The following is a 21,435-nucleotide window of genomic DNA, read 5'->3' on the forward strand; positions in this document are numbered from 1 at the left end:
ACCTATTGACTAAATGTCTGCATAATATTAGAAAGGGTGAACAATTAGGGGGCTCTCACCATTGCCCTGTGCCCTTTGTCCTAAAATTCTGATAATTTTTAGCTGAAAAGTGACAATACAAGCCCTCCATAGATATCGAATATGACATTATTCTGGGCAATCCTTCTGATACAACCTTTATATATACAGAATCTATGATTTACTTAAATTTTGTGGACATTGAAAGACCGGGGGGTCTCACCCTCATTTAAGCGGTCTCAGGTAGCTTTTCACTATCTATTTTGAATATTCAACTGGCACTTTGGGCGCACCGTAAACATTAAAGACAGGAAGTCTACCCAAATTCCTTTTCGTCACGTGTGTATCGACCTATTGACTAAATGTCTGCATAATATTAGAAAGATTGAGCAATTAGGGGGCTCTCACCATTGCCCTGTGCTGGTGTCCTAAAATTTTGATAATTTTTAGCTGAAAAGTGACAATACAAGCCCTCCATAGATATCGAATATGACATTATTCTGGACAATCCTTCTGATACAACCTTTATATATACAGAGTCTATGATTTACTTAAATTTTGTGGACATTGAAAGACCAGGGGGGTCTCACCCTCATTTAACCGTTCTCAGGTCGCTTTTCACTATCTATTTTGAATATCCAACAGCCAATTTGGGCGCCCCGTAAACATTAAAGACAGGAAGTCTACCCAAATTCCTTTTTTTCACGTGTGTATCTACCTTTTGACTAAATGTCTGCATAATATTAGAAAGATTGAGCAATTAGGGGGCTCTCACCATAGCCCTGTGCCCTTTGTCCTAAAATTTTGATAATTTTTAGCTGAAAAGTGACAATACAAGCCCTCCATAGATATCGAATATGACATTATTTTGGGCAATCCTTCTGATACAACCTTTATATTTACAGAGTCTATGATTTACTTAAATTTTGTGGACATTGAAAGACCAGGGGGGTCTCACCCTCATTTAAGCGGTCTCGGGTAGCTTTTCACTATCTATTTTGAATATCCAACTGGAACTTTGGGCGCTCCGTTAACATTAAAGACAGGAAGTCTATCCAAATTCCTTTTAGTCACGTTTGTATCTACCTATTGACTAAATGTCTGCATAATATTAGAAAGATTGAGCAATTAGGGGGCTCTCACCATTGCCCTGTGCCCTTTGTCCTAAAATTTTGATAATTTTTAGCTGAAAAGTGACAATACAAGCCCTCCATAGATATCGAATATGACATTATTCTGGGCAATCCTTCTGATACAACCTTTATATATACAGAGTCTATGATTTACTTAAATTTTGTGAACATTGAAAGACTAGGGGGTCTCACCCTCATTTAAGCGGTCTCAGGTAGCTTTTCACTATATATTTCTTTTATGGGCTTTCCATAAATATTTCTATTTATAATCCTAATTGTTTTCTAGAGTAATCGGTTTTTGTTTTTGTTTTTAAGAAAAATCCTGTATTAAAGTACTGTACCTCTTTGATTTTTTTTTTATTGACATTAATCTATATTACATTTAGACAAATATGCAAATTAGAAAAGGGTTTATTTTCGAGAACAACGAGAATTTGCGACAGCTTGAAGAGGTCATGAAACTATCTCCTACGTATCTTATCAGTTCTTTTAACTATAAAAATCATGCTTTTAATGTTATTAAGTATTATTCTTTTTTTATTTTCAACTTAATTTTGAATATCCAACCGACTGCTAGCAGCCGGTTGGATATTGAATATCGAATATCGAATAACGAACCGGCTGCTAACTTCACACACATCATTTATTTCCAGATTTTCAGTGGTTGGCAAAATTATTACGATTGACATACTTGAATAGGATTGCTTCAAATAATTCCGACAACAAATGTAGGCGTGTTATACACCATTGTAGAGATAAATCAATTTAGATTTACGATATAACAATTTTAAATAGGGTTGACCGACTAGAAAGTGGCATATAACGGAATTTCCTCACCGCCTGACATTTTTCAAAAATGCAAGTTAAGTACCTTGTGTTATATTAAGGTAATATAGGGAAAAAAATTCTGAGACAATTGCCTGTGGAGAGAAAATAAAAATAAGAAAAAGATCAGAAATACATTACAAAAGGTATTACCAAAAGAATAATTTTACCATGAATTATATTGTAGTCTACATAGTTAGCATAACTGAAGATGTACAAAGACCTAGAGGAGTCACACAGGCTCTGTATAGCCTCTTGTTCGTGTCTTTTTGTCTGTGTTTTTTCAACCAATGAATTTTGATATAATGGTTAGGTTTATAATTTTGCCTTTGATACATGTAGCCATCTATCCTTTGTAAACTGTACAATTATATTAGAAGATATAATGAACATTCTTTGGTTTTTCATCCTTAACCATGTTAAAAAAGTAATCTATCAAGATCTTAAATTTTACTAGCATTATGTATCTTATTTATACAATTCTAGGTTTACTAGACAGTGCCTTAAATCAAATTCCGAGTGATGTTGAACTTTATCGATTAACATCAGGATGTGATGAAACCACAATACGAGAGTTGGCCATACATCTTGGTATGACTCTACAAGATTGGGATACACTTAGATCTGATAATGCTCGGATTGAGATTGTTAAGTATAGAATACTGGTCAACTGGCGGGAAAAATACTCAGGAAAATTTAGCAGTATATCCAAAGCTTTAACAGATATGGACTTACCGGTTCATACACTGTGTCAGGTAACTAGTTTAGATACATTGCACATACATTATTATACATAGATGCTTTTCCCACCATTTTGTTTAATTAACTATCTCGAAAAGGAGCTTGATAACTTTTCTGTATCTTTAGCTTATTATGTTCCTTAATAAATGGTCTTCTGACTTATAGTATCAATCTTAAATTCTTGACTTTTTGTTATTTCATATCAGTACACCCTTAAGGAAGACTACTGATACCCTACTGAACATCCATTACAAAGAATTCAAACCTGCTGCAGTTTGATAATGTATAAGAAATGTAGAGGAAAATGTCTGAATTTCCTCGGGATCTTCCTTTGTTTCAATCAGTAGGCTCTTCGCTATTTCGTTGTTAATGGTCATATGCGGTTGGTCACAGTGGCTCCCTATCATTTAGTTTTCTGTTTGTCCTACATAATATAGTAAAGGTTACAACTTAGAACAATGAGGGTATAATGTTTTTGACCCGTCCGTCAGTTTCTTGTCATCGCAACTCCTCTCAAACCACACAACAGAATTTCACGAAACCTTTTCAGATAATAAGGACATACTATGTAGTTGTGCATATCGACGGGAAATTGCGATTCAATTTTTTTTCTAGGAGTTACGCCCCTTTGAACTTATTTACTTCAATGTACTACTGCAACAGTTTGTCATCGCAACTCCTCTGAAACTACATAACAGAATTTCATGAAACCTTTTCAGATAATAAGGACATACTATGTAGATGTGCATATCAACAGGAAATTACGATTCAATTTTTTTTCTAGGAGTTATGCCCCTTTGAACTTATTTGCTTCAATGTACTTCTGCAACAGTTTGTCATCTCAACTCCTCTGAAAACACACAACAGAATTTCATGAAATTTTGTAGATAATAAGGACATACTATGTAGATGTGTATATTGACAGGAAATTATTATTCAGTATTTTTTCTTATACTATTTTTTTTCTTATACTTATTTAATTTCTCCAATGACAATGTGGGGACGTGGGGTATGTGAGCGTGCTCACTAAGGTTCTTTAATTTTAAATAGTTATTGTAAACACTTCTGTTCATTTTAGTAAAGATATGTACAAATATTTTATGAAAACAAATGTCTCCCTTAAAGCCCAGTATACCATAATTGATAGGTTTAGTTTTTTTATGATAATAAATATAACGAGTTATTCAATTTTGATTTACAATGTTCCGAATATACATGATATATATGTAAAAAAAAATCACTACACCATCTTACTATTTCAAAATCACCATGTGCTTGTAAGTTTAAGTTGTCGGGAAAATTATGGTTTTAATCGATACAGTTTTTGTTCATTGGACATTATAATGAGATTTTGAGTCTGACATTTTGGCTTTGTTTTACACTTTCTTATATCAATATCGTTAGATATGATATGTGTATGTCAAAGTGAGCTCAAATAAATTGTTTTACTAATGCACATAGTATTACGCAAAAGCCTACATAATAACATATGAATACATTTGATTCAATGAATATAAAATGGTTAGCCTGAATATGTTCAAGGTAATCATTCTGATACCAAAACCTTTGGCTTTGAATATAATTAAGATTGATATGCAGTTATCATGGTTATGGTAGACCTCCAATCCCATCTATGTTGTATTTGCACAATACGTTTGTCACCTTGGAGACTATTTTAAAACAACAACTGAATTAACACATGAAAGTATCTAGGACTTTTAGTATTCCTTTTAAATATTTAAAGATCTGTTAAAAGGGAGATTAAACTATGTAAATTCATTGATATGTCTATATAAAACAAAGATCTGTTAAAAGGGAGATTAAACTATGTAAATTCATTGTTATGTCTATATAAAACAAAGATCTGTTAAAAGGGAGATTAAACTATGTAAATTCATTGCTATGTCTATATAAAACAAAGATCTGTTAAAAGGGAGATTAAACTATGTAAATTCATTGCTATGTCTATATAAAACAAAGATCTGTTATAAAGGGAGATTAAACTATGTAAATTCATTGCTATTTCTATATAAAACAAAGATCTGTTAAAAGGGAGATTAAACTATGTAAATTCATTGAAGTGTCTATATAAAACAAAGATCTGTTAAAAGGGAGATTAAACTATGTAAATTCATTGCTATGTCTATATAAAACAAAGATCTGTTAAAAGGAAGATTAAACTATGTAAATTCATTACTTTGTCTATAGAAAACAAAGATCTGTTAAAAGGGAGATTAAACTATGTAAATTCATTGCTATGTCTATATAAAACAAAGATCTGTTAAAAGGGAGATTAAACTATGTAAATTCATTGCTATGTCTATATAAAACAAAGATCTGTTAAAAGGGAGATTAAACTATGTAAAGTCATTGCTATGTCTATATAAAACAAAGATCTGTTAAAAGGGAGATTAAACTATGTAAATTCATTGCTATGTCTGTATAAAACCAAGATCTGTTAAAAGGAAGATTAAACTATGTAAATTCGTTGCTATGTCTATATAAAACAAAGATCTGTTAAAAGGGAGATTAAACTATGTAAATTCATTACTTTGTCTATAGAAAACAAAGATCTGTTAAAAGGGAGATTAAACTATGTAAATTCATTGATATGTCTATATAAAACAAAGAGGGAGATTAAACTATGTAAATTCATTGCTTTGTCTATAGAAAACAAAGATCTGTTAAAAGGGAGATTAAACTATGTAAATTCATTGCTATGTTTATAGAAAACAAAGATCTGTTAAAAGGGAGATTAAACTATGTAAATTCATTGCTTTGTCTATAGAAAACAAAGATCTGTTAAAAGGGAGATTAAACTATGTAAATTCATTGCTATGTCTATATAAAACAAAGATCTGTTAAAAGGGAGATTAAACTATGTAAATTCATTGCTATGTCTATATAAAACAAAGAGGGAGATTAAACTATGTAAATTCATTGCTTTGTCTATAGAAAACAAAGATCTGTTAAAAGGGAGATTAAACTATGTAAAGTCATTGCTATGTCTATATAAAACAAAGATCTGTTCAAAGGGAGATTAAACTATGTAAATTCATTGCTTTGTCTATATAAAACAAAGAGGGAGATTAAACGATGTAAATTCATTGCTTTGTCTATAGAAAACAAAGATCTGTTAAAAGGGAGATTAAACTATGTAAATTCATTGCTATGTCTATATAAAACAAAGATCTGTTAAAAGGGAGATTAAACTATGTAAATTCATTGCTATGTCTATATAAAACAAAGAGGGAGATTAAACTATGTAAATTCATTGCTTTGTCTATAGAAAACAAAGATCTGTTAAAAGGGAGATTAAACTATGTAAATTCATTGCTATGTCTATATAAAACAAATAGGGAGATTAAACTATGTAAATTCATTGCTTTGTCTATAAAAAACAAAGATCTGTTAAAAGGGAGATTAAACTATGTAAATTCATTGCTATGTCTATAGAAAACAAAGATCTGTTAAAAGGGAGATTAAACTATGTAAATTCATTGCTATGTCTATATAAAACAAAGATCTGTTAAAAGGGAGATTAAACTATGTAAATTCATTGCTATGTCTATATAAAACAAAGAGGGAGATTAAACTATGTAAATTCATTGCTTTGTCTATAGAAAACAAAGATCTGTTAAAAGGGAGATTAAACTATGTAAATTCATTGCTATGTCTATATAAAACAAAGATCTGTTCAAAGGGAGATTAACCTATGTAAATTCATTCCTATGTCTATATAAAACAAAGAGGGAGATTAAACGATGTAAATTCATTGCTTTGTCTATAGAAAACAAAGATCTGTTAAAAGGGAGATTAAACTATGTAAATTCATTGCTATGTCTATATAAAACAAAGATCTGTTAAAAGGGAGATTAAACTATGTAAATTCATTGCTATGTCTATATAAAACAAAGAGGGAGATTAAACTATGTAAATTCATTGCTTTGTCTATAGAAAGCAAAGATCTGTTAAAAGGGAGATTAAACTATGTAAATTCATTGCTATGTCTATATAAAACAAATAGGGAGATTAAACTATGTAAATTCATTGCTTTGTCTATAGAAAACAAAGATCTGTTAAAAGGGAGATTAAACTATGTAAATTCCTTGCTATGTCTATATAAAACAAAGATCTGTTAAAAGGGAGATTAAACTATGTAAATTCATTGCTATGTCTATAAAAAACAAAGATCTGTTAAAAGGGAGATTAAACTATGTAAATTCCTTGCTATGTCTGTATAAAACAAAGATCTGTTAAAAGGGAGATTAAACTATGTAAATTCATTGCTATGTCTATAAAAAACAAAGATCTGTTAAAAGGGAGATTAAACTATGTAAATTCCTTGCTATGTCTATATAAAACAAAGATCTGTTAAAAGGGAGATTAAACTATGTAAATTCATTGTTATGTCTATATAAAACAAAGATCTGTTAAAAGGGAGATTAAACTATGTAAATTCCTTGCTATGTCTATATAAAACAAAGATCTGTTAAAAGGGAGATTAAACTATGTAAATTCATTGTTATGTCTATATAAAACAAAGATCTGTTAAAAGGGAGATTAAACTATGTAAATTCCTTGCTATGTCTGTATAAAACAAAGATCTGTTAAAAGGGAGATTAAACTATGTAAATTCATTGCTATGTCTATATAAAACAAAGATCTGTTAAAAGGGAGATTAAACTATGTAAATTCCTTGCTATGTCTATATAAAACAAAGAGGGAGATTAAACGATGTAAATTCATTGCTTTGTCTATAGAAAACAAAGATCTGTTAAAAGGAAGATTAAACTATGTAAATTCCTTGCTATATGTCTATATAAAACAAAGATCTGTTAAAAGGGAGATTAAACTATGTAAATTCATTGCTATGTCTGTATAAAACAAAGATCTGTTAAAAGGGAGATTAAACTATGTAAATTCATTGATATGTCTATATAAAACAAAGAGGGAGATTAAACTATGTAAATTCATTGCTTTGTCTATAGAAAACAAAGATCTGTTAAAAGGGAGATTAAACTATGTAAATTCATTGCTATGTCTATATAAAACAAAGATCTGTTAAAAGGGAGATTAAACTATGTAAATTCATTGCTATGTCTATATAAAACAAAGAGGGAGATTAAACTATGTAAATTCATTGCTTTGTCTATAGAAAACAAAGATCTGTTAAAAGGGAGATTAAACTATGTAAATTCATTGCTATGTCTATATAAAACAAATAGGGAGATTAAACTATGTAAATTCATTGCTTTGTCTATCATGTCTATAGAAAACAAAGATCTGTTAAAAGGGAGATTAAACTATGTAAATTCCTTGCTATGTCTGTATAAAACAAAGATCTGTTAAAAGAGAGATTAAACTATGTAAATTCCTTGCTATGTCTGTATAAAACAAAGATCTGTTAAAAGGGAGATTAAACTATGTAAATTCCTTGCTATGTCTATATAAAACAAAGATCTGTTAAAAGGGAGATTAAATTAAGTAAATCCATTGCTATGTCTATATAAAACAAAGATCTGTTAAAAGGGAGATTAAACTATGTAAATTCATTGCTATTTCTGTATAAAACAAAGATCTGTTAAAAGGGAGATTAAATTAAGTAAATCCATTGCTATGTCTATATAAAACAAAGATCTGTTAAAAGGGAGATTAAATTAAGTAAATCCATTGCTATGTCTATATAAAACAAAGATCTGTTAAAAGGGAGATTAAATTAAGTAAATCCATTGCTATGTCTATACACAAAGCTGACTTTTGTTAAGTTATGTATGAATGCTCTCCATTAAAATTTTCATACAAATAAAGCGTTCACCTGGAAATTGAATACACTTATAACACTATATCCTGATCTCATTTTTCAACAATCAACAAAAGATGATAAATCAAATTTAATCATTGTTGATACTGCTCTTGGCATGTATATGGTGCATGTATCGTCTTAGTATGTTTATGGTGTATGTGTCTTTTTGGAATGTAAATTGTGTATGTATCATTTTGATATATATATGGTGTATGTTTTGTCTTGGTATGTATTTGGTGTATGTATCGTCTTGGTATATATATGGTTCACGTATTGTCTTTGTATGAATTTTTTATGTATCGTCTTGGTATGTACATGTATATTGTGTATGTACTGTCTTGGTATGTGTTTGTGTATGTGTCGTCTTGGTATTTATATGGTTTAAATGTTGTCTTGGAATGTAGTTTTGTATGTATCGTCTTGGTATGTATATGGTGTATGTTTTGTCTTGGTTTGTATATGGTATGCGTAATTGTCTTGGTATGTATTTATGTATGTGTCCTCTTGGTATGTAGATGGTGTATGTGGCGTTTTGGGTATGCACATGGTGTACGTATTGCCTTTTTATGTATATGGTGTATGTGTTGTCTTGGTATGTATATGGTGTATGTGTTGTCTTGGTATGTAAATTGTGTATGTGGACTTTAAATTTCAATTTCCTTGGAGATTGTAAGTCTTGTTAATTTACTTTTTTATGGTAAATGTATTGTCATAATTGTATTTGTTGTAGGTAAAACGGGAAAGAAGAGCAGAGACAGGTATGTATGGATGTTGAATGGTAAACATGGTACACTTCATGTTTTTTCCTTCGAAATATAACTCGGACAATTACATTTCCATAGGTGTAAACTATATTCGTCTTGAAAACATGATATATGACTATTTAAACTAACCTATACATGCAAGTATATAGTGGCTCAATCTGTCCATTTGATATCAAAAAGGCATGTTGTCGCTTTGTCTACCGATAATAAGTGAATATAAAACTGATAAAATCATTACAGCGGATTCCATTGAGTGTGTAGCCAAAGGAAATATCTTTGGTTAGCTTGCTTGTTTGCTGAACTGTGAAGTCATTGTTAGGTTAGGTAAACTACCCTACTTTATAAATAGACTAGTCGTACAGAAAACCAATCTATCTGTCTGTTGGACTATGCTACCTCGAAAAGAAGGTAGTATACCTCACCTAATAATGACTTCACGGTTCAGCTAACAAACAAGCTAACCATTTGGCTACACACTCAATGGAATTCGCTGTAATGGGAATGATGACTTACTGTTTGAGTTTGTGTTGCATTCAAAATAACACATTGCAAGGCTTTTTGTCTGTAAATGTTTAACCCATTTTAGCTTACAAGGATTGGTATGCTATGCATGCTTTTGTCATCACTTGGTGTCCATTGTTGTACTCTAGTCGGTCTGTTTAATTTAAAAATAAGTCTCCTTTAACCTGATTCTTCAGGAATTATTGCCACGCTTTGGTTAAATATTTCTCGGGTGTCTGGTTTAAAATTTGTTTACCTGGGATTTTTTTCATCAATAAATATGACCCCTGTTACGTCTTTTTTTTTTTTTTTTTTGTCATATTTATTGACCAATTTCATTGTTTGTATACTATATCATGTTGCTGTTGTTGCACACAATATGTGCTTGAGTGTATTAGTAATAAACTTTGTGATATATACTAGATATTAAAAAATGTGGTATGAGTGCCAATTAGACAACTCTTCATCCAAGTCGGACTTCTGCAAAAGTGAACCATTATAGGTCAAAGTATGGTTTTTAACAATGAGCCTTGTCTCACATCGAACAGCAAGCTATAAAAGGTGTAAAAAATTATGTGTAAAACCATTCAAACGGAAAAAAACCAACAGTCTAATCTCTGTGAAAAACAAGGCAACGAGAAACACATATGAACCACTTTAAAACGCGACAATTTCTGAACAACATATTCCATTCTAAGCACAGGTGCAAATAATTGAAGCGGGTTAAAACGTTTTCATAGGAAACACCCTTCAAAATTATATGAAACAATCGTGAAACATGATAACATCACAACTTACAAAAAAACGCTGTAAAATATCAATATCATAACGCTGTTTGTTAGAAATAGAACATGGCTTAATGTATGCAGTTTTTGACTAATACCTCAAACTAAGAGAAGAGTTGATCAACATTTCAATTACTACCGGCGGAATTGAATTAAAAATTGAACAGACCATTTTGGAGTCCTAGAAACGGAGTTATTACCCCTAGAAACTTGTTTATCCTTTTTTTCGTTTGTTAAGTGTCAATAATGCAATAACAGTAAACATTTTATTAAACTGAACAGTGATAATACTTACGTTTATATTGAGATATGTGAGTTGTTTCAATTTGTAATTAAGTCATTGTACATGGTTAAATAAAAATGCATAAGTCAAGAATACTTCACGTTGATGTGAAAGACTAAAGTACATGTTCACTGTTACACTATATAAGTCAGATAAAGCTTATTGTGAGATTTTTCTGGTCTAAGACTTATAAATCATTTAAGGGTATAAATATAGCCTAATAAAAAAATATCCAGACATGCATTCATTCATTTGATTGATCCTGCAATTATGTTATAGGTGTGTTTTTTTTTTATACCCCCGCTTTAAAAAAGGGGGGGTATACTGTTTTACCTCTGTCTGTCAGTCCGTCAGTCCGTCAGTCCGTCAGTCAGTCCGTCCCACGAAACTTCGTCACATTTTTCTCAGGAACTACACATCCACCCTTTCTGTAATTTGGTATCAACATTTATATATGTCAGCCATACCGTGTGATGCATTTTCAGATTCATCACTTGACAACTTCCTGTTTACCGAACACTTGTATGATTTTACACATGATAGCCAAGTTGAAAATTTTCGTCACATTTTTCTCAGGAACTACAATACAAGGATTTCTGTAATTTGGTTTCAGGATTTATATAAGTCAGCTATACCGTGTGATGCGTTTTCAGATTCATCACTCGACAACTTCCTGTTTACCGAACACTTGTATGATTTTACACATGATAGCCAAGTTGAAAATTTTCGTCACATTTTTCTCAGGAACTACAATACAAGGATTTCTGAAATTTGGTTTCAGGATTAATATAAGTCAGCTATACCGTGTGATACGTTTTCAGATTCATCACTCAACAACTTCCTGTTTACCGAACACTTGTATGATTTTACACATGATAGCCAAGTTGAAAATTTTTGTCACATTTTTCTCAGGAACTACAATACAAGGATTTCTGAAATTTGGTTTCAGGATTTATATAAGTCAGCTATACCGTGTGATGCGTTTTCAGATTCATCACTCGACAACTTCCTGTTTACCGAACACTTGCATATTTTTACACTATTAATATTATCCACTTGCAGCGGGGGTATCATCAGTGAGCAGTAGCTCGCAGTTTCACTTGTTTAATAAACATTATTTATAACACTAGTCTTGCACGTAGGCGCCTAATAACTTTAAATGCAAAACTATATTTTCATTATTGAATATGCGATATTTGAAAAAAAATCTACTTCAATTTGTATATAAATTTCAGACATTCCTTTGGAATTTCTAGATCGTATACCGACGGATGAGATACTAGATAAACTAGCACCACAAATTGGTCAAGTATATTTTCAACTTGGCGCTGCCATCGGGTTGTCGATTGGAACCCTGGAAAATATTCAGAGCAATAATCCTAGAGATCTAGCAGCTCAGAATAGAGAGGTATTATTCGCGTGGAGAGAAGACGAAACAGTGAAACCTACAATACGGGTACTGGTACAGGCCTTAGTAAACATTGGGAGAGGAGCACTTTGTTTACAGGAAGTTCTTAAGAATGTTGATCTGAATACTCTTGGACACTCTTCAGACATTGGTGCAATTCCCAAGAAACCACAGGGTCAGAAACAGAGGATGTCGAAATCTTGTGCAATAGCCTGAAAGCAACTACTGCAAAATTTTATTAGAACAACTATCCAATCTGGACGACATCTGGTCTATAACATAAATGAGAATTGAAATGTCAATTGTAATGAGGCCTCATTGAATCTTGAATGTATAATAAACCATATTGTTTCGGTTTTAAGATTAAGATTAAAAGAGATCTGATATTTCTCATCTACAAATAAACTCATCTACAAAGATATTGCCCTTTATATGAATGAAAGTTTTCCTCATTTTTTATCTGCTATCATTCAATCACCATTTCAGATATTTTTAGATATTAGTAAATTGAATATTTTTGAAACTTTATTTAACCTTTAAATCCGATTTCATTGACGGACAATCGGTGTCCTAGGTTTATATAACTGTTTTAACTGTAAGAAGGGGCTTCAACTGGTTTACATTATACTATGATAATTGTTGTTGGAAGTTAAGCAAAGTATACAAGTTGAAGCCCGCCTATCTTTGGATATCAGCTAACAATTTTAATTGTTACGATTGAGCAAACATTTATACAAACAAAGCCAGCAAGCCAACAAAACCTTTAACTTGATAGGATTATAATAACAGCTTTAATATGTTTGTCAAATGAACTAGTGTACTTGAAAATTTACATTATTGCTGGTATAGGTAAAAGAAAATTCTCCTTTGAATTTAAAAACATATCTTATAATGGGTCAAGGCTAAGTCAGTTTGGTATGAATGAAAAACCGAATTCTGCATCAGGTGCAGCTTCAATTGTTTCTAATACTATAAACTAAATTGGTCAATACATAAACAGAAGAACAAACAAGCCCAGTACTTTGAAAATAAAATGTTAGTTTATGAAAATTTGCTGTTATAAAATTTGTCAAGTTTTTCATGAAAACAAGGAAAGACAGTCTAGGAAATATGTTACATTGAAATTTGTTGTAATTAAATGTTTTAGTGTAATTTATAGCTAAATAATGTATCTCCCCCTGTTCACTGTCATAGTATTTGCTTTTTTGGTTCTTGGTTGCATCAGCTCTTAAACCCTTTATATTGATTTTATTTAACTTTGGTCCCCCATTATTACTGAAAAGAATTTAAAAGGAGGGATCAAATACAAAGGGACATATTTAACCCCGCTCATTTTGTATGTTTGTTTCTGTACTGTAATTCATTGGTTGTCGTTTGTTGCTTTGTTACATGCTAGTATTTGTTTCGGACATTTTTGGTAGATAGATTATGCCGTTAGTTTTCCCGTTTGAATGGTTTTACATTTTTCATTTATATAATGCAGTATGGGCTTTGCATATTGTTGAATGCCGTACGTTGACCTATAGTTGTTAATTTCTACGTCATGTGATCGCTTGGGAAGTGTTGTCTAATTGGCAATCACGCCACATCATCTTATTTATATTTACAAAAGAAACATCATAACCAAATGCATGAATGCTGGATGGATAAATATTGCATCGTATAGCAATGCAATTTACAATCTTAACAAACGCTAAGCAAAAATGAAAACATCACTAGAGTTTGAAACAGTACTTTTAAAGCTTAGAGATATTTGTTATCCCTTGCAGCCATTTCAGGCTATTACATCTATATTGTGAAAATTTTGAAATCAGTGACCTTTAAAAAAAACAAATGACAAATTTTTCGAGGTCTCCTGATGTGGGATTTTGTTCCTTAGGACAAATAGTATTTTTACAATGTTTCGGGCTAGGCTTTATTTCAAAATAATTGTCAAATTATCTACAAATACTGAAATTTCAGAAATTCCTTTGGAATACCTAGATTTTATTCCAACAGAAGGTATCTTGGATGCATTAGCACCACAAATTGGTCAGGTATTCTTTCAACTTGGCACTGCCATCGGGTTGTCGATTGGAACCCTGGAAAATATTCAGAGTATAATCCCAGAGATTTAGCATCTCAGAATAGAGAGGTATTATTCGCATGGAGAGAAGAGAGAACAGTGAAACCTACAATACGAGTACTCAGGTACAGGCTTTAGTTAACATTGGGAGAGGAGCACTTTGTTTACAGGAAGTTTTATCGAATCTTGGAGAATCAGAAAAAGTCAGAGATAAAGGTGCAATATCGAAGAAATTAAACAAATGTGCAATAGCTTGAATGTGCACACCACTGAGTAGTTAGAACAATAATGCAATATGGAGAAAAAGTCGACTACAGCTAAGGTGAAACCAACTAAAGTGCATTCCGGCTTAAATGTTTCTAAAATACCTACACTTTTGCATTTTACTAGCTTGTTAGCTCACCTGGCCCGAAGGGCCAAGTGAGCTTTTCCCATCACTTGGCGTCCGTCGTCCGTCGTCCGTCGTCGTCGTCGTCGTCGTCCGTCGTCGTTAACTTTTACAAAAATCTTCTCCTCTGAAACTACTGGGCCAAATTAAACCAAACTTGGCCATAATCATCATTGGGGTATCTAGTTTAAAAAATGTGTGGCGTGACCCCGCCAACCAACCAAGATGGCCGCCATGGCTAAAAATAGAACATAGGGGTAAAATGCAGTTTTTGGCTTATAACTCAAAAACCAAAGCATTTAGAGCAAATCTGACATGGGTAAAATTGTTTATCAGGTCAGGATCTATCTGCCCTCAAATTTTCAGATGAATCCGACAACCGGTTGTTGAGTTGCTGCCCCTGAATTGGTAATTTTAGGGAATTTTTGCTGTTTTTGGTTATTATCTTGAATATTATCATAGATAGAGATAAACTGTAAACAGCAATAATGTTCAGCAAAGTAAGATTTACAAATAAGTCAACATTACCGAAATGGTCAGTTGACCCCTTTAGGAGTTATTGCCCTTTATAGTCAATTTTTAACCATTTTTCGTAAATCTTAGTAATCTTTTACAAAAATCTTCTCCTCTGAAACTACTGGGCCAAATTAAACCAAATTTGGCTATAATCATCATTGGGATAGATAGTTTAAAAAATGTGTGGCGTGACCCGGCCAACCAACCAAGATGGCCACCACAGCTAAAAATAGAACATAGGGGTAAAATTCAGTTTTTGGATTATAACTCAAAAACCAAAGCATTTAGAGCAAATCTGACACTGGGTAAAATTGTTTATCAGGTCAAGATCTATCTGCCCTGAAATTTTCAGATGAATCGGACAACCCGTTGTTGGGTTGCTGCCTCTGAATTGGTAATTTTAAGGAAATTTTGCTGTTTTTGGTTATTATCTTGAATATTTTTATAGATAGAAATAAACTGTAAAAAGCAATAAATGTCGGCAAAGTAAGATCTACAAATAAGTCAACATGACCGAAATGGTCAGTTGACCCCTTTAGGAGTTATTGCCCTTTATAGTCAATTTTTAACCATTTTTCGTAAATCTTAAGTTATCTTTTACAAAAATCTTCTCCTCTGAAACTACTGGGCCAAGTTCATTATAGATAGAGATAATTGTAAGCAACAAGAATGTTCAGTAAAGTAAGATGTACAAACACATCACCATCACCAAAACACAATTTTGTCATGAATCCATCTGCTTCCTTTGTTTAATATTCACATAGACCAAGGTGAGCGACACAGGCTCTTTAGAGCCTCTAGTTCAATATATTCCCGGTGCTGCTGAGGACATATGCAAAGTCCTTGCCTGTCTAATTGTCCCTCTATTTGATACAACAATGTTAAGAGACTGTCTGACAGAAAGCTATCGGGACATAGGTATAGTCTTTGCCTGTCTGTTGTCCTTACATCTAATACAACAATGCTAAGAGACTGTCTGACAGAAAGCTTTCATACATGTTCTTTATCATTTATTTTCATGTATTTGTTTTTCCGTCCTATATTGTTATTTTGATTTGACAAATGAATGCGTCTAAATACGATTTTTTGACAATGTTACGCAAAGAATTTTGTTTTGGAATATGTTTGCTCAGTAAAGACAGAATACATTCATGTTTACTGTTCCAGGGTTATGTTACTTGAATGTTTGAAAATGTTGATGTTCTAGATAATTAACATGATTAATTGAGTTAACCTTTTTGTTATTGATTCATAAAATTCTGGAACATTGGCAAGCTCGTGCATTATAAATCATGTACATGTATTTTAGCAGAAGCAAGCAAGACTCGGCTGTGTATTTCTATATTTCAACAAATAGAGACCTGTTTTTGTAATAATCACTGATCAGAATGAAAATAAGGAGATAGTGTGTGATTCAATGAGAAAGCTATCCACCAAATGGTAAAATCATGTGAATTTAAGCAAGTAACGCCTACTGTAACGCATTCATAAAATAGCAAACTCGATTTATTGTTAGCTGAAAAAAGGGTCTAACTAAAATTGTGAAACAATTCAATCTGATTTATGATAAAACAAATAACTGCTTAAAATGTGGTTTTTAACGACCTACACTTCCCATGAGGGTGCAACATGGTCAGTGTTCCCCCTTGTGTAATTTTTAGCTCACCTTGCCCGAAGGGCCAAGTGAGCTTTTCCCATTACTTTGCGTCCGTCGTCGTTGTTAACTTTTACAAAAATCTTCTCCTCTGAAACTACTGGGCCAAATTTAACCAAACTTGGACACAATCATCATTGGGGTATCTAGTTTTAAAAAATGTGTCCGGTGACCCGACCAACCAACCAAGATGGCCGCCATGGCTAAAAATAGAACATAGGGGTAAAATGCAGTTTTTGGCTTATAACTCAAAAATCAAAGCATTTAGAGGAAATCTGACATGGAGGTAAAATTGTTTATCAGGTGAAGATCTATCTGCTCCAAAATTTTCAGATGAATCGGACAACCCGTTGTTGGGTTGCTGCCCCTGAATTAGTAATTTTAAGGAAATTTTGCTGCTTTGGGTTATTATCTTGAATATTATTATGGATAAAGATAAACTGTAAACAGCAATAATGTTCAGCAAAGTAAGATTTACAAATAAGTCAATGTGACCGAAATGGTCAGTTGACCCCTTTAGGAGTTATTGCCCTTTATTGTCAATTTTTAACCATTTTTCGTAAATATTGGTTATCATTTACAAAAATCTTCTCCTCTGAAACTGTTGGGCCAAATTAATCCAAACTTGGCCACAATCATCTTTGGGGTATTTAGTTTAAAAAAATGTGTCCGGTGACCAGGCCATCAAATCAAGATGGCCGCCACAGCTAAACATAGAACATAGTTTTTTTTTTGGCTTATAACTCAAAAACCAAGGCATTTAGAGGAAATCTGACATTGGGTAAAATTGTTTATCAGGTCAAGGTCTATCGGCCCTGAAATTTTCAGATGAATCAGACAACCTGTTATTGGGTTGCAGCCCCTAAATCGGTATTTTTAAGGAACTTTTGCTGTTTTTGGTTATCTTGACTATTATTATAGATAGAGATAAACTGTAAACAGCAATAATGTTCAGCAATGTAAGATTTACAAATAAGTCAACATGACCGAAATGGTCAATTGACCCCCTAAGGAGTTATTGTCCTTTATAGTCAATTTTTATTAACATTTTCCACTGAAACTACTGGGCCAAGTTCATTATAGATAGAGATAATTGTAAGCAACAAGACTGTTTAGTAAAGTAAGATGTACAAACACATCACCATCACCAAAACACAATTTTGTCATGAATCCATCTGCTTCCTTTGTTTAATATTCACATAGACCAAGGTGAGCGACACCGGTTCTTTAGAGCCTCTAGTTATTTATTGCAAAAGTGCATATCTAAAAGGTTGTCTCCCTTTATATAGGACACTATCTATAAGTACACATAGTATTAATAATGAAATTTGTATATACATGTATATATATGTTCACCATAATTTTAACATATAAACAAGCTGTGTTTTGATTGTGTGATTCTCATTATGATTTATCATGTATAGTTACTGTATTATAAATGTATTAAAATTGTCAACATTTTTCTTTTTTTTTCTTTTAATAATATATCATTAATGCACCTGTATTTTAATAACAAACCCACATTTGCTTGAAGATACTTTCAACCGCTAACATGTTAAACCCCACCATTTGCTGTATGTTTACGCCTGTCCCAAGTCGGGAGCCTGTACATACAGTTTTATATATATATAAAGGACACTCCAAAAGCATCAACAATATTCTTAAACTGAAAAAGTTGCAGATCAAAGATACGGAAGGGCATTTAAAAGTTGTCTTAAAGAAAAGCAGACAGTGCAATGGCTATGAAAGAAAATGAAAATGAAAAAACAAACATCAGTACACACAACTCCACACAGAAAAGCTAAGACATGAGAAACATCAACTTTATCAAAAACGGGTGATCACATGAGCTCTGGAAAGGTAAGAATGTTCTGGTCCACTAGTGACACCTGTCATGTTTTTTCTTGGCAAGCAAACATTTGGTGAAAATTCACATACGTTGATGTCACTGTCAAAGAAAAGAAATAGATTGTGACTTAGACAATTAGACCAACTCTGTGGTCCTCCTTTACATGGATTTTCTTAACAATAACATGTATGTTATAAGTAATGACTTCAACTTAATCATGTTAAATACTGACAATAGATTGATTTATTGCAGCAAGCCTCTTTTAAGGCAGTTCATGACAGTGGAATAGCTAGTTCCTCCTCTGATTTTAGGGAGTTCATGTTATTAGTAGAATAGCTAGTTCCACCTCTGATGTTTTGGGAGTTCATGTCATAAGTGGAATAGCTAGTTCCTCCTCTGATTTTAGGGAGTTCCTGTCATTAGTGGAATAGCTTGTTCCACCTCTGATTTTCGGGAGTTCATGTCATAAGTGGAATAGCTAGTTCATCCTCTGATTTTAGAGAGTTCATGTCATTAGTGGACTAGCTAGTTCCTCCTCTGATTTAAGAGAGTTCATTTCATAAGTGGAATAGCTAGTCCCTCCTCTGATTTTAGGGAGTTCATTTCATTAGTGGAATAGCTAGTTCCACCTCTGATTTTAGGGAGTTCATGTCATAAGTGGAATAGCTAGTTCCTCCTCTGATTTTAGGAGTTCATGTGATTAGTGGCATAGCTAGTTCCTCCTCTGATTTTAGGAGTTCATGTGATTAGTGGCATAGCTAGTTCCTCCTCTGATTTTAGGGGGTTCGTGTCATTAGTGGAATAGCTAGTTCCGCCTCTGATTTTAGGGAGTTCATGTCATTAGTGGAACAGCTAGTTCCTCCTCTGATTTTAGGGAGGTCATTAGTGGAATAGCTAGTTCCTCCTCTGATTTTAGAGAGTTCGTGTCATTAGTGGAATAGCTAGTTCCTCCTCTGATTTTAGGGAGTTCATGTCATTAGTGGAATAACTAGTTCCTCCTCTGATTTTAGAGAGTTCGTGTCATTAGTGGAATAGCTAGTTCCTCCTCTGATTTTAGGGAGTTCATGTCATTAGTGGAATAGCTAGTTCCACCTCTGATTTTAGGGAGTTCATGTGATTAGTGGCATAGCTAGTTCCTCCTCTGATTTTAGGGTGTTCGTGTCATTAGTGGAATAGCTAGTTCCTCCTCTGATTTTAGGGAGTTCGTGTCATTAGTGGAATAGCTAGTTCCTCCTCTGATTTTAGGGAGTTCATGTCATTAGTGGACTAGCTAGTTCCACCTCAGATTTTCGGGAGTTCATGTCATTAGTGTAATAGCTAGTTCATCCTCTGATTTTAGAGAGTTCATGTCATTAGTGGACTAGCTAGTTCCTCCTCTGATTTAAGAGAGTTCATTTCATTAGTGGAATAGCTAGTTCCACCTCTGATTTTAGGAAGTTCATGTCATTAGTGGAATAGCTATTTCCACCTCTGATTTTAGGGAGTTCATGTCATTAGTGGAATAGCTAGTTCCTCCTCTGATTTTAGGGAGTTCATGTGATTAGTGGAATAGCTAGTTCCTCCTCTGATTTTAGGGAGTTCATGTCATTAGTGGAATAGCTAGTCCCTCCTCTGATTTTAGGGAGTTCATGTCATTAGTGGAATAGCTAGTTCCTCTTCTGATTTTAGGGAGTTCATGTCATTAGTACAATAGCTAGTTCCCCCTCTGATTTTAGAGAGTTCGTGTCATTAGTGGAATAGCTAGTTCCTCCTCTGATTTTAGGGAGTTCATGTCATTAGTGGAATAGCTAGTTCCACCTCTGATTTTAGGGAGTTCATGTGATAAGTGGTATAGCTAGTTCCTCCTCTGATTTTAGGGAGTTCATGTCATTAGTGGAATAGCTAGTTCCTCTTCTGATTTTAGGGAGTTCATGTCATTAGTGGAATAGCTAGTTCCTCCACTGATTTTAGATAGTTCGTGTCATTAGTGGAATAGCTAGTTCCTCCTCTGATTTTAGGGAGTTCATGTCATTAGTGGAATAGCTAGTTCCACCTCTGATTTTAGGGAGTTCATGTGATTAGTGGCATAGCTAGTTCCTCCTCTGATTTTAGGGTATTCATGGCATTAGTGAAATAGCTAGTTCCACCTCTGATTTGAGGGAGTTCAAGTCATAAGTTGAATAGCTAGTTCCTTCTCTGATTTTAGGGAGTTCATGTGATAAGTGGCATAGCTAGTTCCTCCTCTGATTTTGGGTGTTCGTGTCATTAGTGAAATAGCTAGTTCCTCCTCTGATTTTAGGAAGTTCATGTAATTAGTGGAATAGCTAGTTCCTCCTCTGATTTTAGGGAGTTCATGTCATTAGTGGAATAGCTAGTTCCTCCTCTGATTTTAGAGAGTTCGTGTCATTTAGTGGAATAGCTAGTTCCTCCTCTTATTTTAGGGAGTTCATGTCATTAGTGAAATTTCCTCCACTGATTTTAGGGAGTTCATGTCATTAGTGGAATAGCTAGTTCCACCTCTGATTTTAGGGAGTTCATGTCATTAGTGGAATAGCTAGTTCCACCTCTGATTTTAGGTAGTTCATGTCATTAGTGGAATAGCTAGTTCCACCTCTGATTTTAGGGTGTTCGTGTGATTAGTGGAATAGGTAGTTCCTCCTCTGATTTAAGGGAGTTCGTGTCATTAGTGGAATAGCTAGTTACTCCTCTGATTTTAGGGA

At 33.1% G+C, this 21,435-nt stretch overlaps 1 protein-coding gene across 1 annotated transcript in view; it reads left to right on the forward strand.

Annotated features, from left to right (window-relative positions):
- Positions 1–18,348, forward strand: part of LOC143054747 (uncharacterized) — a 73,363-nt gene extending 55,015 nt beyond the window's left edge. Inside the window, exons 12-14 of the mRNA XM_076227786.1 lie at positions 2,463–2,731; positions 9,254–9,281; positions 12,092–18,348. Coding sequence (XP_076083901.1) covers positions 2,463–2,731; positions 9,254–9,281; positions 12,092–12,480 — 686 coding nt within the window. The 3' untranslated portion in view covers positions 12,481–18,348. The remainder of the gene's footprint in view (positions 1–2,462; positions 2,732–9,253; positions 9,282–12,091) is intronic.
- The last annotated feature ends 3,087 nt before the right edge of the window (positions 18,349–21,435 follow it).

Source organism: Mytilus galloprovincialis, chromosome 12 (assembly GCF_965363235.1).
Source record: "Mytilus galloprovincialis chromosome 12, xbMytGall1.hap1.1, whole genome shotgun sequence".
NCBI classification, from domain to species: Eukaryota; Metazoa; Mollusca; class Bivalvia; order Mytilida; family Mytilidae; genus Mytilus; species Mytilus galloprovincialis.